This window comes from Felis catus, chromosome B4 (genome assembly GCF_018350175.1).
Source record: "Felis catus isolate Fca126 chromosome B4, F.catus_Fca126_mat1.0, whole genome shotgun sequence".
NCBI classification, from domain to species: Eukaryota; Metazoa; Chordata; class Mammalia; order Carnivora; family Felidae; genus Felis; species Felis catus.
In genome coordinates, this window is record NC_058374.1 from 95,210,567 (window position 1) to 95,225,891 (window position 15,325).

General features: G+C 37.7%; 2 protein-coding genes across 7 annotated transcripts in view; both read right to left on the reverse strand.

Moving 5' to 3' along the window:
- PTPRB (protein tyrosine phosphatase receptor type B) overlaps positions 1-8,759 on the reverse strand; it is a 118,471-nt gene extending 109,712 nt beyond the window's left edge. For 2 of the 3 annotated variants that reach the window (XM_006933890.4, XM_003989041.5), the window contains exons 1-2: positions 8,606-8,759; positions 6,926-7,321 (exon numbers count right to left, since the gene is read on the reverse strand). In XM_006933890.4, coding sequence (XP_006933952.2) covers positions 6,926-7,321; positions 8,606-8,660 — 451 coding nt within the window. In that variant the 5' untranslated portion in view covers positions 8,661-8,759. The remainder of the gene's footprint in view (positions 1-6,925; positions 7,322-8,605) is intronic. The other variant, XM_019835220.3, reaches the window with a different exon arrangement.
- A 582-nt stretch (positions 8,760-9,341) lies between these two features.
- PTPRR (protein tyrosine phosphatase receptor type R) overlaps positions 9,342-15,325 on the reverse strand; it is a 243,328-nt gene continuing 237,344 nt past the window's right edge. For all 4 annotated transcript variants that reach the window (XM_019835222.3, XM_045062069.1, XM_045062070.1 and 1 more), the window contains one exon: positions 9,342-10,547. In XM_019835222.3, the coding sequence (XP_019690781.1) occupies positions 10,454-10,547 (94 nt within the window). In that variant the 3' untranslated portion in view covers positions 9,342-10,453. The remainder of the gene's footprint in view (positions 10,548-15,325) is intronic.

Sequence of the window (15,325 nt, forward strand, 5' to 3'; positions counted from 1 at the left end):
AGTTTCCAAATTTCATGTGTTTTAAAGCAGTGGTCTGCAAACTGTGGTAGACATCAGAATCCCCTTTGGAGCTTTTTAGAATATTGAAGGCTTGGCCCTTCACTAGGAGATTTGGTGTGGGACCCAGCACCTGCATGTCTAACAAGTTTCTCAGCGATTGTAATATATATGTAACTATAAGGTTTTATCCATATACTCAATATGAGCCAAACTGAATTCTAATCATTCTTTACGTGGGTATTGAAGGGTTTAAAGTAGATGGGAGGCAAGAAAATCCATTCTAGAAATATATATGGCAATCAAAATATGCTGGTCTTTTCATCTCCTGAACTCTGTTGAAATGGGTGCTATGAAATTATATTGAAAATAGTATATCCTTGAATGTTTTGGTGTCTATAAATTCTTCTGACATTCTTTAAAAAGGTATATGCATTTTACAGTTCATGAAAGAGCGAGATGTGTTTTGACAAATGCAAGGAAAAGTTCTTACACAATGGAACAATATGTTGAAGCTATTTTTAAAAGCTTTATTGTACCATTGCTACCACATTGTTTCCACTTTATGCATAATTCCTCTTAGAACACAATTCAAGATAAGGCATATCATCCTGGATACTATTTAAAAGATTTTAGCACTTAAGTTGCAGATAGCGCAACTGTAAGATGATTTTCAATGACTGTACCAGGTCAGGACGATATTTTGAATATATTTTTTAAAAAAGCAACATGTATTTTAGTTTATTAATTAGTCTATGAGTAGCTCAGATATGATTAATAATACAAATGTGATTTTTGTATAATGATAATAAAAATACACAATCTGTTAGTTTCCCTCCTTTAAGTGATATGAGTAACTTTCAACCATGATGAAAAAAGAATAAATTGGACAGAACTTATTTAGGAGATAGAAAATTTCAACTATATTGGGACTCTCTTTTCTGTAAGAAGATGCCAAATATAATACGCCTTTTAAAAGTGGGCAAAAAGTCTGGAAAAGAGATAATAAATGAAACAGAATATACCTTAGAAAAAGGAAGATTTATGCATATATATTGTACACTAAGTATATTCCACAAGACTGGGCTAGAATAAAGTGAAGTGAAAGGGATATGAGTTATAATAGACTAAATAATTTTTAGAAATGCTGAAAAGAAGAACATTTCAGAAAGTGTAATCAATAAAATAAAGGGTGCATAAGAGAAGACCTATCTAAAATTTGAGAAAGTGAACAAGGATGCGAGAAGTTTGTGGAAAGAGATACCAACGAGGGGGAATTTGTAAACAATGGGCGACATAACAAATCAGAGAATTTCAGAGGTCAATTTTTTTTTTTACAGACTTAAGAAAGAGCCAAGATTAGAAATAAAGAAAGAAAAATTAAGTGGAAGTTGACATGGCATAGGAAAACATCAAAGCAGAGCATGGTAAAACATTTAAAGTAAAAAAAAAAAAATGAAAACTTAATGAAAGCAATACTTTTCAATAGCCAATTATTATTCAACTACTATACTCCGAGTTGCGTTAGGAAGATGTGCCTGGTTTATCCTAATGTCCTATGTTTTCTTTGGGGACATGGATATATATTAGATGGTGGGTACAAGGAAACTATGCTGGATGGGGGAGAAAGAATGGCTTTTAAATTCATTGCTACTAGGCTGTGGGAGAGGGATGCTGAGGCAGGTACTACTTAAGCAAGGTCAGGAAAATGGAAGACGGAAAGTGGGTGAATAACTTGGTGTGCCCCCAGCTGACTTGTCCATTCGGCACAATAGGCACAGTACCAAGGGCCCATGACGTTAAAAAAAAAAAAAAATTAAATTAGAAAATTTTAAAAAAGGAAGAACTTTCAGAGTCAAAATGTTTGCTTAAATTTGTTTTTTTACACAATAGGGAAAAATGAGAATTTGGGGGCTCATGAAAATCTATGAAATTATTTTATTTAATTATTTATTTTAATGGAGGAAGGGTCCCACAAAGGGCCCGTGAAAGTCATACACCGCATGGATGTGCCTTAAGTTCATTGATGTGTCACAGGTTAAAAATGGTTGGGGGACTCTGGATACGGTGCTGGGTATTTTTCTATAATCACGTAAATCATATACCAGGAACCAATGATCATACGATTTCCAATGATCCCATAAGTAAATGGTCAATTGCGAGACCCATGTTTTTATAATCTTGCGAGGAGAAAATAAACCCAATGGCAACAATGCGGTCAAAGTAGGATCTGTACCTACAAAAGACACTGCTGTTTTGTTTTGTTTTTTTCCTCAACTCTCTCTATTTACAAGCATTCCCACCAATCACTAAAGGAAGCAGCTTCTGTTAAGACCCTTTCTCCCAAGAGTATATACGGATATTACAGTGCTAATGCATTTTATTCCCTCACCCACGTTACTGCAATTAAACAATTACTTTAACCAGCAGTTATATCAAGTCTGTCAGCAATTGGTTTACTTCAGAAGCGAAATCTCTTTAAAGGATTTCACTAGCTCGATCATGTTAGGGACATGTGAAAATATGTCTGCAAAAATTTTCCTGCCCTTAGGTAAATATGAGATTTGAGTTAGTGAATCTGTAGTAGATGTCACTAGAATGTTGATTGGTTAGTTGACATCTTACATACAATGTTACTCCGCATTCAATACAAACACAGCTGAGTGAAAGTAACTGTTTATAAGTAGACACTTGGCATCCTTTGGAAAAAGTAGCCAAGTGATGGCACCTCTCATCTGGAAGGTCTAGAACCACTATGTTTAAAGAGTTTGTAAATTAGAGATTTGGACCTCAGAATGCATTTTTACTCCTAAAGTGATATTCTTTTTTTTTTTTTAAAGTTAAAGGTGTGATTACATAAAATTGCAATATTATTGAACAGAATTTGATTTTTCCTTATTCTTACTGTGTTATTGATAACTGCTTTGTGTTAATTTATAGACTAAGACTGAGAAATTATACACAAAGCATTTCTAAAAATCATTCTCTTAATTCAGTGGCTCCAAGGATGTAGCTATACAATATAACACCAATATGTATGAAGAAACATTGAGAAAGTCTGTCAATCACCTTTTTGTTTTATTGACACATGGCCAAAGGTGTGTTTCCAAAGAGCTGGATATCTGGCACCTGACTGACATAAGAATTTATGGAGGGAATGAATTTTTTCAATTTTTAGCCACATACATTGGCATTTTGGAGACAAGGTTTTCGTTATTGCTCTTATGACTCAGAATAATAACTACTAGTGTCTAATTTTATAAATTGATTATAAAAGGATCATTTTTTTAAGAGTCTGTCTCCCACGTCCTCTCCTTTTATCCAAAATGAAGGCATGCAATGTACTCTTTAAGGGACAGTGATTATTTGAGGAAATATGACTCTAGTATAGATCCGTCTCTCAAAAAACACGTTAATTTTTGCATTGAATTTTTCAAAATGTTTACTTATTTTGAGAGAGAGAGTGCGTGTGAGTGTGTGCGAGTGGGGGAGGGACAGAGAGAGTCCTAAGCAGGCTTATTGCTGTCAGCACAGAGCACGACATGGAGCTTGATCTCATGAGCTGTGAGATTATAACATAAACTGAGATCAAGAGTCAGTCGTTGAACTGACTGAGCTACCCAGGCTCCCGTGCATTGAATTTTAATTCACTTCAGAAGCCTCCTCAATTCACCTTGTAACAGAGGAACTCTGAGGAAAGGAGAGGAAGAAGAAAAAAACATAGCTTCATGAGAACAGGGCACAGCTAAATTATGACAAAATCCAGTGAACACTCAAAGGATTGGGTTAAAAATATGCAAATTTTAAATTATCCTTAATTTTTAAAACACAGTTGCTTAATATGACTGGCAAGAATGTACCGTGGAGAAAGGGGTACTTTATAAAATTTACACGCTATTGTAATTATTTACATATCTGACTTCCCCATTACTGTAAAGAATAAGACATAGTCAGTGATTCTCAACTTTGGCTGCACATTAGAATAATCTTAGAAGCATTTAAAGAACATGATACCTAGGGGCACTTGGGTGGCTCAGTTGGTTAAATGACTGACTTTAGTTCAGGTCATGATCTCACAGTTTGTGAGTTCGAGCCCCATGTCGGGCTCTGTGCAGACAGCTTAGAGCCCGGAGCCTGCTTCAGATTCTGTGTCTCCTTCTCTCTCTGCCCCTCTCCCACTTGAGCTCTGTCTCTCTCTCTCAAAAATAAATAAACAAAAAAATTTTTTTAAAAATATGATACCGAATTCAATTGGCCTAGAGGATGAGGCTTGGGCATTAGTATTATTTCAAAGTTCCCACTGTGATTCTGATGAGATGCTTGGGTTGAGAATCTCTGGTGTAGGGTACCCGTAGCACAAGCTCTGGCATACAGTAGATATTAGGGAATTATTACTTAGGTACATGAATGATATCATGAATGTTTCCTTTATGAAACAAATAGTTCAGATTTTTGACCTTCACAGATACACTATCTTTTACTGAAGAACTTAATTAAAAAGTTCATATCTTATGAATGAACAATATGCATAATTGTGCTGTCAGATTATCATATTTAGTTATCAAGTCTTTCAAAAAGGTCATTTGGAGTCATTCATTGCAAACATCTAAATGTAATTTAATTTTTCACAGTGGATTCTCTAGCAGATCAATGAACGTTCATGCCACGGGTCAACTGATATCATGTGTATCTTTAATCAACAGTAAGTTTGAGATGGAGGAAAAAATATGTTAACTTATAATTGTGTTCAAACATAAGTATTATACGTGTGTATGCAAATATAAGATTTTTTTTTTTGGTAGCACAATGGTGCAAATTTTTACTCTGCTTTTTTCTAAAAGTCTATTTTTTCTTCCAACCCACATTCTTGGGCATGTTTTGGATATGGCACATTCAGAGATTAACTGTAAATGGTCTATTTCATCCACCTACTTTTGAAGTGAAGTCCATCATCATTGGACAAGTTTTGCATGAAGGTCAAAAGAAATCATTTTCCATTAATTATATTCTATCTTGAACAATTCTCCACTGAATCCGTATTTACTTTTTAAAAGTTCTAGTGAAAGAATATACTGCTAATTAGGGTTTGATTGGAAGCTAGGAAAGAATCTCACTTCTTATGTTTAATGGTACAATGGGAATATTTATAATGTTTCTGTGTTGTTTAGGACAGACCTTGCCCAAAGAACTTGCTCATTAAAGGGATTGTACATATTGGTGTTCTGTGCTATATATTCTCTGATAGGTTTGAATTTTCTAGCTGACTTTTATATTTTTGTCTTATTCTCATAGTGAGAAGTTAAGAAGACCGGGACTGTTAGGGCACTTGGGCGGCTCAATTGGTTAAGCATCCAACTCTTGGTTTGAACTCAGGTCATGATCTCATTGTTTGTGAATCTGAGCCCTGTGTTTGGCTTGGTGCTGATGGTGCAGCCTGCTTGGGATTCTCTCTCTCCCTCTCCCTCTGCCCCTCCCTTGCTCCTGTGCATGTATTCTTCCACTCTCTCTCAAAAAAAAAAAAAAAAAGTTAAAAAAAATTAACAATGAAAAAAGACCAAGACTGTAATATCAACTTCTATTGTAGAAAAGCCCATGGCATTCAGTTAGCATCTAATTAAACTCTTACTTAATTTACAAAATGGAGTGACAGAAAGCTGTCCAAGGGATCAGCATCGTGAAAAAACTCATAGGAGCTTCAAAAATAAACACCTAATAAAAAGATTTAAAAGTACAGTGAATGCTGGTCCCCAAATGGGGTTATGGATCAAAATTATCTGGGGGACTTAAAAAAAAAATCAGGTTTTAGTCCAAATTTCTTGAAACAGAATCTTGAAGGTGGTAGGGGAGAAGAAATGATGGCAGAGATTGCTTCTCCTCCCCCAGGTCGAATTCTTATGTAGTCAACTGGGCAAAACTCTGTGGTTAAGCATTTGCGAAACACTGTATAACGGAAGGTACACTGGACAGGGAATTAAGACATTTGGGTTCCAATCAAACCTTTGCCACCAATTAATCTGGGATAATTCACTCAACCTTGATAAATTGCAGTCTCCTCAATGATGGGCTTCTTTTCTAGACAATTTCCCCAGTGACTTACAAGGTCCATTTGTACCTAATATCTAATGATTCTATTAGTTTTATCTTTCATGAATTCCTAAAGCAAATCTCTACTATAGGAGTAAATAAGCAATAAAATGATTAAGTAAAATAGAAAATTAAGCTGTATCCACAATAAAATCCCCAGGACAGGACTGAACTGTGTGCTGCACCAAGAATTTGTGCATGTATATACAAGTTTTTGCTGGATCTGTTATCTAGATTATATCCACCAATGGTCAACAAATTAGAAAACTCTGTGACAATGCACTGGTTCTTACCATTTCAAAAGTATGTAACCTCTTGTACCCCTAAACTTTAGTACAAAAAATTTGCAAAGGCACAATGTATTTTCCAGTCTTTCTCAAACACCATTTTAATGTGTTACTAGTTCCTCCTAATCAGAGAATTATCTACATCAGCAGAATTATTAATTTCCTGATCACTGGCTTTAGTCATTACGTATGTATGCTGCATTTATGCCTAGATTTATATTCCTATATAATGGTATCTAACCAAAGTGTCTACAGTGTGGTACAAAAGAGAAACTCAATAAATGTTTGTTTAATTAATAAAAGAAGCAAGGAAAGAAGGGAAGGAAAAGTAAGAGGTAAAAGGAAAGATGTTGGGCTAATTTAATGAGGAGGGCTTATTTAACAAGGATAATGAAGTTTTCCACATCAGTGGGAACCACATGATCCATTTCCATTAGCTTATGAATGTGCCATAGATAGGCAGTGTGTTGAGGTAAAAAGATATCCCTTTAATGTGAAACAAACAAACATAACATTGAGCGGAACTTTCAGAATCAATTCTGAAAAGAAGAGCTCACCTTTTTTTAAGCAGAGGCTTCCATTCACTGGTTTTCCCTCCTTGTTGACATCAATTTTCATCCAGCTATGGAGGTATTTCCTGTCCTTCTTGACCACTACCTTGGAGCCTTGTTTCTTGAGAAAGAGAGAGGTATTTTCCACCTCAAGGAACCCTTCCTGCTCATGGCAAGTCCATCGGGGTGCCTGGTAGCAGTGGGTAGAGATAGCTGGTAGGGAAGGGCCACGAGAAGAGCTGGAGATGCCCAGGCACAGAGCAGATTTAACATGAAGGAGTTTTCCATCCTCAGTCCACATCCACTGCTGGTTCTGGCTGGTCCCATTGCACAAACCCACCACCACTCTCTTATTTTTGGAAAGGCACTCTTGTTTATGGACATGGACAATCTGAAACCCCTCTGGAAGATGAGATACTCATAAAGTACTATGTAGAAAATTATAAGGCCCATCAGAAAACAAAACATCCCACCCGCAAATCAGTCCAGCGAAAATACAAGGTTTACTTGTCTTTTGCTATTACTATCATTTCGCGCGAACAGTCCCAGATTCAACACACGTGATTTAAAATCCCAAGGCTGACACTGCCAAACGGTTAAAATGTCATCCTTCGCTCCCTTTCTTTTACTTTCACATGGTTTAGGGAAGAAAACACACTCCCACTGAAATAATAAAAGGAAGCTTGAAAAAGACACCAAACCATCCAAAGAATATGGTGTGATATTTTAGCCCAACTATTAAATATACTGAAGTTATAAAAAGCTCCATTCCCCTTTTGACCATTATACTCCTTCCATCTCATCACCATCCCCCATTCTAAAAAAGCACCCCTTTTTCCAATTCTTAAGTTAGCACAGCAGTATTTGTACACAAATCACATAGTTTGGATACGTGTTTAAAAATGAGATGTATTCATCTCAAAACAAAACAAAAATAAAACAAATTTTCCCACCCCTCTAAACCTTCTTAGCTAATAGTGACCAGTGAACGTATTGATCACAAATACAATTTCTTACGGTCCTGGAGAGAAGCATTTCTCTATATTGTGGCAATCTCTGCAAGTTTCCCTCAAAACTGAGAGACTAAAAAAACAAAACAAACAAAACAAAAAACCCCAGCATTTCTTGACCAAAAAAAAAAAAAAATTAAACATCCAATTATTAAACATCAGTATTAAAAAGTGAAATGTTCAGGATCAGAAACCTTTTTCTGAGCTTTTACTTAATTTGCTCTACTCTCCCATGAAAATATTCAGACGTTCCTTCCAAATAGCAACTTCCAAATAAAACACACCTCACTTCTTCACCCCCTTTAGTTATATCTCCTTGTATTTTCCTTCTTTAACATACACAAAAAACAAAACTATAACCTGATAAGGAAAAAACATGGAGAATGCCACAGACTGCCACATAATAATCAGTTTCTCCTCAAGGTGCTTCACTGTCTCCTATAAAGATGCCATTTCAGGAGCTCTCCGAGTTATTAGGAGGCCATTTATTTTCTTTCAGAGAAAAGTCTCAGCAGAGTGGACAGAGCTGGCTCTTTTTATTCCCCCTCCTCAACGTCTTTGGCTAAACTGCCATGGAGACCTGGCTCCATTTCCACCTTATTTCAGACACTTCAAAGGACAGAGACTCCTCTGTGGGCTGTTGGAGAAATGCCCCAAGGGAGGCAAGCCTACTCACCTGAATTCCCAAAGATTAAGCAGGTAAGAATCGCCATGTAAAATTCAGCCTCCATTTTCCACTTAACAACTGTTCATGCTTTGCTTGGGGGGAAAAAAAATCTCCCAGATAAGAGAAGCAAAGACTAGGAAGGAAATGTGCCTTCATGGTGGGGGGAAAAAGTCAGTGACGAGCACTTCCTCCTATTGAATTGTTTGGGGAAGTTTTACACCAGTGTCCTTTTGTCTGTTTCCTTAGAAAGAAGGGATTATGATTACCTCTCCTTTTTTTATGTAGAAAAAATTCTGACCTCCAGGAGCAGAATAAAACTTGTAAGTTTTCTCCTACATCTCTTTGGCACATGACTACTTCTTAGCCTCAAGAAGGAAGAAAGGAATTGTAATCTTAGTTAATTGAATGTTCCTAAAACATTACATCTCTTCAGATGATATTGATTCTGCTGAATAAACACAAGTCATGTAATTTATGAGGGCCTATGACAAGTGATATAAAGATGTAAACATGTACCGTTTGTATAATAATATGCTGGGAGCCTATTGAGGAAAACCACATAATGATGGTACTTCTAGATCATTATCCCTCAAGTGATGACAATATTACATTTAGAGACAGTTATCTCCACTGGGGAGAGGCAGAGACTAAAATTAAACCCATCTTATTACCTACTCCAGGCTTCCCCCAAAAGATAAGAGCTTCTTCCCAAGAGGAAAAAAAAAGCAGATGCTTTACTCAATACTTAGTATTAAGAGTAGTTTATTGGCAGTATGAAACAAAGTCAACATAGCTGCATTGAAAATTCATATTTGGGCAGAACATCTAGTGTTTGCTGAGTGCATTTTTTTTAACTTTATTTGTCTCTTGAGGATTAAAACCTTTCAGAAATTTAAGAATATCCATGGCAGCAACCTTTTGGAGAACTTCTGGAAATGGGACAGTTTACTTCATTCCCAAAGGGATCTGCCTTTTTTTGGGGGGGAGGGGAGAGAGATTCTAGGTAGACAGAATATTCAAAAATTCCTTCTTAGTAAAAGAGACACAGATATTTAAAATTCTTGATACATCATAGTTGCTACAAATTTGTTTTTCCCTTTTAAATTAAAATGACTCACAATGTAGAAATACAGTGGCTGGAGTTTTGGAGCAGAAACCACCTCTATGTCCAATAATAGAGAGTAAATACATATACACCCAGTGACAATCATTGTGCTCTGTAATTGATTGACAGGAGGTACTGATAAATACACATTTATAGGTAATATTATCAAGACACATTTCCATATAAAATAGTACTGCTTTTGATTTTTTTTTTTCAAAAACAAGGACTTATTTGTGAAAAATCCATTATCAATCACTTGCGACCTTAACGGCAAGATTCTGGTAACTGAGAAAGGTAATAGCACTTAAAACAGGAACAGTTTAACAGCTGACAGTCCATTCACAAGACAGATTTTGCAAACATTAAAGCATCTAAACACATAATAATAATTTCTTCAGCAGCTTCTCCAGTTGTCATCTGATGACATATATCACCGAGTATTTCATCCGTACATTCTGTGTGGCAGGTAGTCAATACAGACAAAACAAAAGTCTCCTTAGCTGTGTGAGAAATCTATCATACCTCCATCAGCATAGGACCTTCAAAATAACTTAGGGGATGCTTACAAATGCATTCATATACACAAGAGGCTGGCAATCTTTAATTGTGTTGCCATCTTCCACAATCCGTGCCACAGCTTGGCTTCGGGACTTCTCTTTTCCTTCCATTGCAGGAAGTTCCTTCCAGAAGCCTCAGGTGGGTAATTGATTAACTACCCCTAGAGATTGATGGTCTGGTAAATCTTCAGAGAATCACTGGACAGTTTCTGCTGAAAGTCTGCTCTCATACAGGCACAGAGCATGATGTACAAATTCATACTGCTCACTAGTTTGGACCATTCCACCCCTACAAGAAAGAGAATACAGTAACTTCTTATTGCTAACGTCCTGCAGTCTTAAGAGACTATATCCAAGCTAGGGTATTATGCCAAAGACACAGAACTGTTGACCTGGTGAACTTAATATGCTAATGTGTATAAGGAGATTATCACAGTGCCTGGTATACACTAGACGCTTAATTAATTTTTGCTACATACATTACCGGGGAGGTGGTACTGCCTACTGGGTAAGTACTTAGATTTTCGGACCACCCAGGCTGAGTTGAAATCTCTCCTATACCAATTCTTAGCTGTGTGATCTTGGGCACGTTCCTTAAAACCTTTTATGTTTCAGTTTCCTCCTCTGTTAAAGTGGAATGATAGTACCTATTGCATAGGATTCTTGTGAGCGTTAAGTGAATTCATGTATCTAGAGTGTTAGTATCACTTCTCAGGTGGCTTATAATTCATCTCGTGTTAAAATGGTTTATATACTTGGATTAAAGTTGAAGCAGGTTCACCAAACAAACTCAACTGTGAGGTGTTGCTCTTTGTACAAGTAGAAAGAACAACTATCCTGGAATTGTCTCATTGGGTATGTGATATAGAAACAACCTTAATCTTTAGGTGTGGTTTGCTGGGTATGTGAATACAATAGTGGGCGGGTCTTTAAATGAGTTGGAAAAAGGGAATTGCTTTTTTTCCCTTTGTTATCAACATTATCATTACTAGTTACTCAGGGTACCTTTTGTTCCTGGATTAGTAGAAGGCAGCTACCTTCCTGAGAAATATTGATGATGCTTCTCATTATACTTCTATAGATTAATTATATCACATTTTGCTCTTTATAATAACAGTTCTTTTACCTGGCAAAGCTACTGATAGTAATGTAAATGCTACCTATTGTTCCTGCTCACTGAATAACAGAATCACTGTTAGTAACTATTTGATGTCCTATAAAGTCTCTATAACCATACAGTCCACTGATTTCATTATTTCATTATTTATTTACTTATTATTGAGAAAGAGGGGGTACTAGTGTGCGAGGGGCAGAGACAGGGAGAGAGAGAGAGAATCCCATGCAGGCTCTGCACTGTCAGTGTGAAGTCTGAAGCAGGGCTGAGCTCACCCCAGGCGGGACTCCGGCTCACCGGATGTGGGGCTCAAACTCATGAACCGTGAGATGACCTGAGCCAAAGTTGGATGCTTAACTGACTGAGCCACCCAGGAGCCCCACAACCCATTTTAAAATTACGTTTTAGCCAGTTCTTCCAAGAGGTTGTTACCATTCAAAATAATTAATTCTCGGCCATGTAAGCACTTCAACTTTAAAAACAAGATAGACGGGGCGCCTGGGTGGTGCAGTCGGTTAAGCGTCCGACTTCGGCCAGGTCACAATCTCGCGGTCCGTGAGTTCGAGCCCCGCGTCGGGCTCTGGGCTGATGGCTCAGAGCCTGGAGCCTGTTTCCGATTCTGTGTCTCCCTCTCTCTCTGCCCCTCCCCCGTTCATGCTCTGTCTCTCTCTGTCCCAAAAATAAATAAAAAAAAACAAAAACAAAAACAAAAAAACCCAAACAAGATAGACTACCTCAGTGTAATGTGATTTCTGGTTAATGGTAATAACTGAAACTGAGCTTGTATCTATGTTTACTTGTCAACCTCTATAAATATAAGCTTACAAAACATTAAAATATTAAGCCTTCTCTCCTCTAAACTACACAGTGATGTTATTAAGTGAGTGAGATTTCACCCTTCTAAATTAAACTAAGCAGGTTGACATGATGCCAAAATGATGTATTTGGCAAGAAACAAAGAGGTAAATTTCAGTGATAGCAACTTAATGGCAGAAGTATTTCATTGGTCTTTCCCCCCAAAACTATACATTTTGTTGTATTGAAGGCAACTTTCTGGCCAATGTGTTCCTTGGTCATAAGTTGACAACAGAAATGGCAAACTGAAGATGTGGTTTTTCTTCTTCTTCTTAGCTGGATGGTAACATCTGAGCACACCTCAAACCACAGGAGGTGTCCAAAAGATGTTGGCTTTGGCTGTGATGCTTAAGAGACACAGCCATAGTAAATAGTAGGGCAGCTCCAGGAAGCTGAGAGGTACCTCCCTTCACCTGGCTTCACACAGCTCAGAGAACCATTAGTTTTCCCTCTTGAACTGCTGATGGTTCAATGTGGGGCCTTAGATGTGGCTCCATCTCTTAGGCTCTCCTCTATGAACTTCCTCTCACCATTTTCCTCACTTTGAGGTAAGCTCTTCCCTTTCTTGTCTGTTCTGGTGAGCAATGGTATTTACGTGTCCAACTGGTGAATGAACAAAGACATGGTCCAAGTTTTCATACCCATGTTACCCCCAAGTGGGTCAGCAGCATATCTTCTTGCTCAGAGTATATTTTCTATGACATTCTGTTAACTAAGTCAAGATTGCTTCTGCCAGCAAGTATGGGGGAGATGGGGAAACAAACTGATTAGGTATAGGCTAGCAAAATCTTGGGGGTATGCAGGTTTAAGGAAGGTATATGAGAAATTATTACTTCCCACCTAATTTGGAAAGCATTTTCAGCAGAGTGATTCAATTTATGCCAATTGCCAGCACAATGTAGGCTTTCCAGAAGGGAGCAGTCTACAGTATGGCATATGGTCAGCTAGTTTCTGCTGGAATGCTCATGGGGAGGTGAGAGGTCTTAAGAAGCAGCCTTTCCCAAAGTTGCAGGAAAGCTTCTGAAGAGAGAAAATGAATCTGCTCCTATCTAACTTTCACCCCATTGGTTGAACTGAAATAACCCCAAAAAAAGTCTAAAGACTCCCTCTTGTAGTCACACAATAGCTTTCTAAATGCTGGAAAACAACCATCAAAGTCCCGTAATCTTTTCTTCTCTAGACTAAACATCCTGTGGTCCCTCAATATTTCTATAAAGTTCGGTTTCCCGGTCACCCACCAATCTAGTCTCCTTCGTCTATAGGCCATTTTATCAAAGATGACCTTCTTACAGTGTTGTGTCTACTCCCGACAGGATCTAGTCACTGGGAATATTTTCTCCTTTGAGCTGCATGTCATAGGCCAATGAGCTTGCATTTGCAGGTACATCAGATGATAAGATCTCATGGTACCCATCTGGTGCCTGGTGCCCAACAGCACTTTTAAGATACCGAGGGAAGGTTTGGGCTTATGAAGTCTGCAGGATTTTTTTGTTTGTTTGTTTGTTTTAATTTTGAGTGTGAAAGTTACAGTTTGCTCTCATCCTGTACTTAAGCTATTGACTTTTTGAAACTAAGTGCAGGATTTTCTAATCAGTCCTATTAATTTCAACTTGTTGGTTTCAGCACAAAGTTTTTATTTACTGTCATCATGATTTCTATCATTCAGTATATTAACCTTTCATTTCTTACTCCCAGCTTTATGTCTTCCAGATATTTAAGAAGCATGCTTTATTTCTTTTTAACTGTCATTCATAATGGAGGAGGAAAAGACTGGGCCAAGGTGGGGTCTTTATTATAACTAATTTGATATCATGTGATATACCATCTATCCCATTCCAAAATTGTTTCTAACTAAGTTGTAGGTCCTTTAAAGATAGGCATAATGTTATAGCCTTCTCATATTTGCAACAATGAAAAGCACTTCCTAGTCTTAAGTGAATGCCTGTCATGTAGATTACTCAGGCCATGCTATTTTCATGTCATATGAAAGCAGATAAACTCTGGGCTAAAAGAAGGCAAAGGGCATTACAGGATGCATTCACTGGAGTCTGGCTCAAATTCAGGAACTCATCACAATTATCTCTGAAAATATTTGGTAAATATCTAATTGCATATATTGGAATATAGAATACTCTGTTGATCTTTGTTAAGAATTTAAAATTTAGGATTACCGTGCAGATTTTACACAGTCTTTTTATAGATTAGCCACGGTAAAAATAATACCCAAGAAGCTAATGTAGTGCCTGCATGCAAAATGCAGTTATACGATAAGTGAATAATGCTAGATTATACAGAACCCTCAGGAGAGCCCTGTAATAGTTCATCCTCTAGGAGAGCTCTGACTTGGTTGTTAGGTACCTTTCAGGTCAGACAGGGCTAGATGGACTTGCTGAAGTCTGGATCCATACAGTGATGTACAGTTTAAAGTATTTTTTAAAAATGTTTTTATTTATTTTTGAGAAAGAGAGTGTGAGTAGTGGAGGGGCATAGAGAGAGGGAAACAGAGGATCTGAACTGGGCTCTGCACTGACAGCAGCAAGCCCGATGTGGGGTATGAACTCATGAACCCATGAGATCATGACTTGAGCCGAAGTTGGGCACTCAACTTAATGAGCCCCTGAGGTGTTCCCCACCCCCCACCCCCCAACCACTGATGTAAAGTTTAAAACACATGCTGGTCTTTGAAGGTAAGAAGCAGGGATGCTCTTTTCATTTCTTTAAAAATCATCCTCCAACTCCCTTTTAAAGAGCAGGCACTGGGGGCACCTGGATGGCTCAGTTGGTTGAGCTTCCAACTCCCGATTTCAGCTCAGGTCATGATCTCACAGTTTGTGGGATCCAGCCCCCTGATGGGCTCTGCATTGACTGCATGGAGCCTGCTTGGGATCCTCTCTCTCCTTCTCTCTCTGCCCTTCCTCTCCTCAAAATAAACAAATAAACATTTAGGGGTGGCTGGCTGGCTCAGTCAATAGAGCATCTGACTCTTGACTCTTGGTTGTGAATTTGAGCCCCACGCTGGGTGTAGACATTACTTAAAATAAATAAATAAATAAAAATCTTTAAAATAAAAGGATTAAAAAAGAGAAGAGCAGGACTAA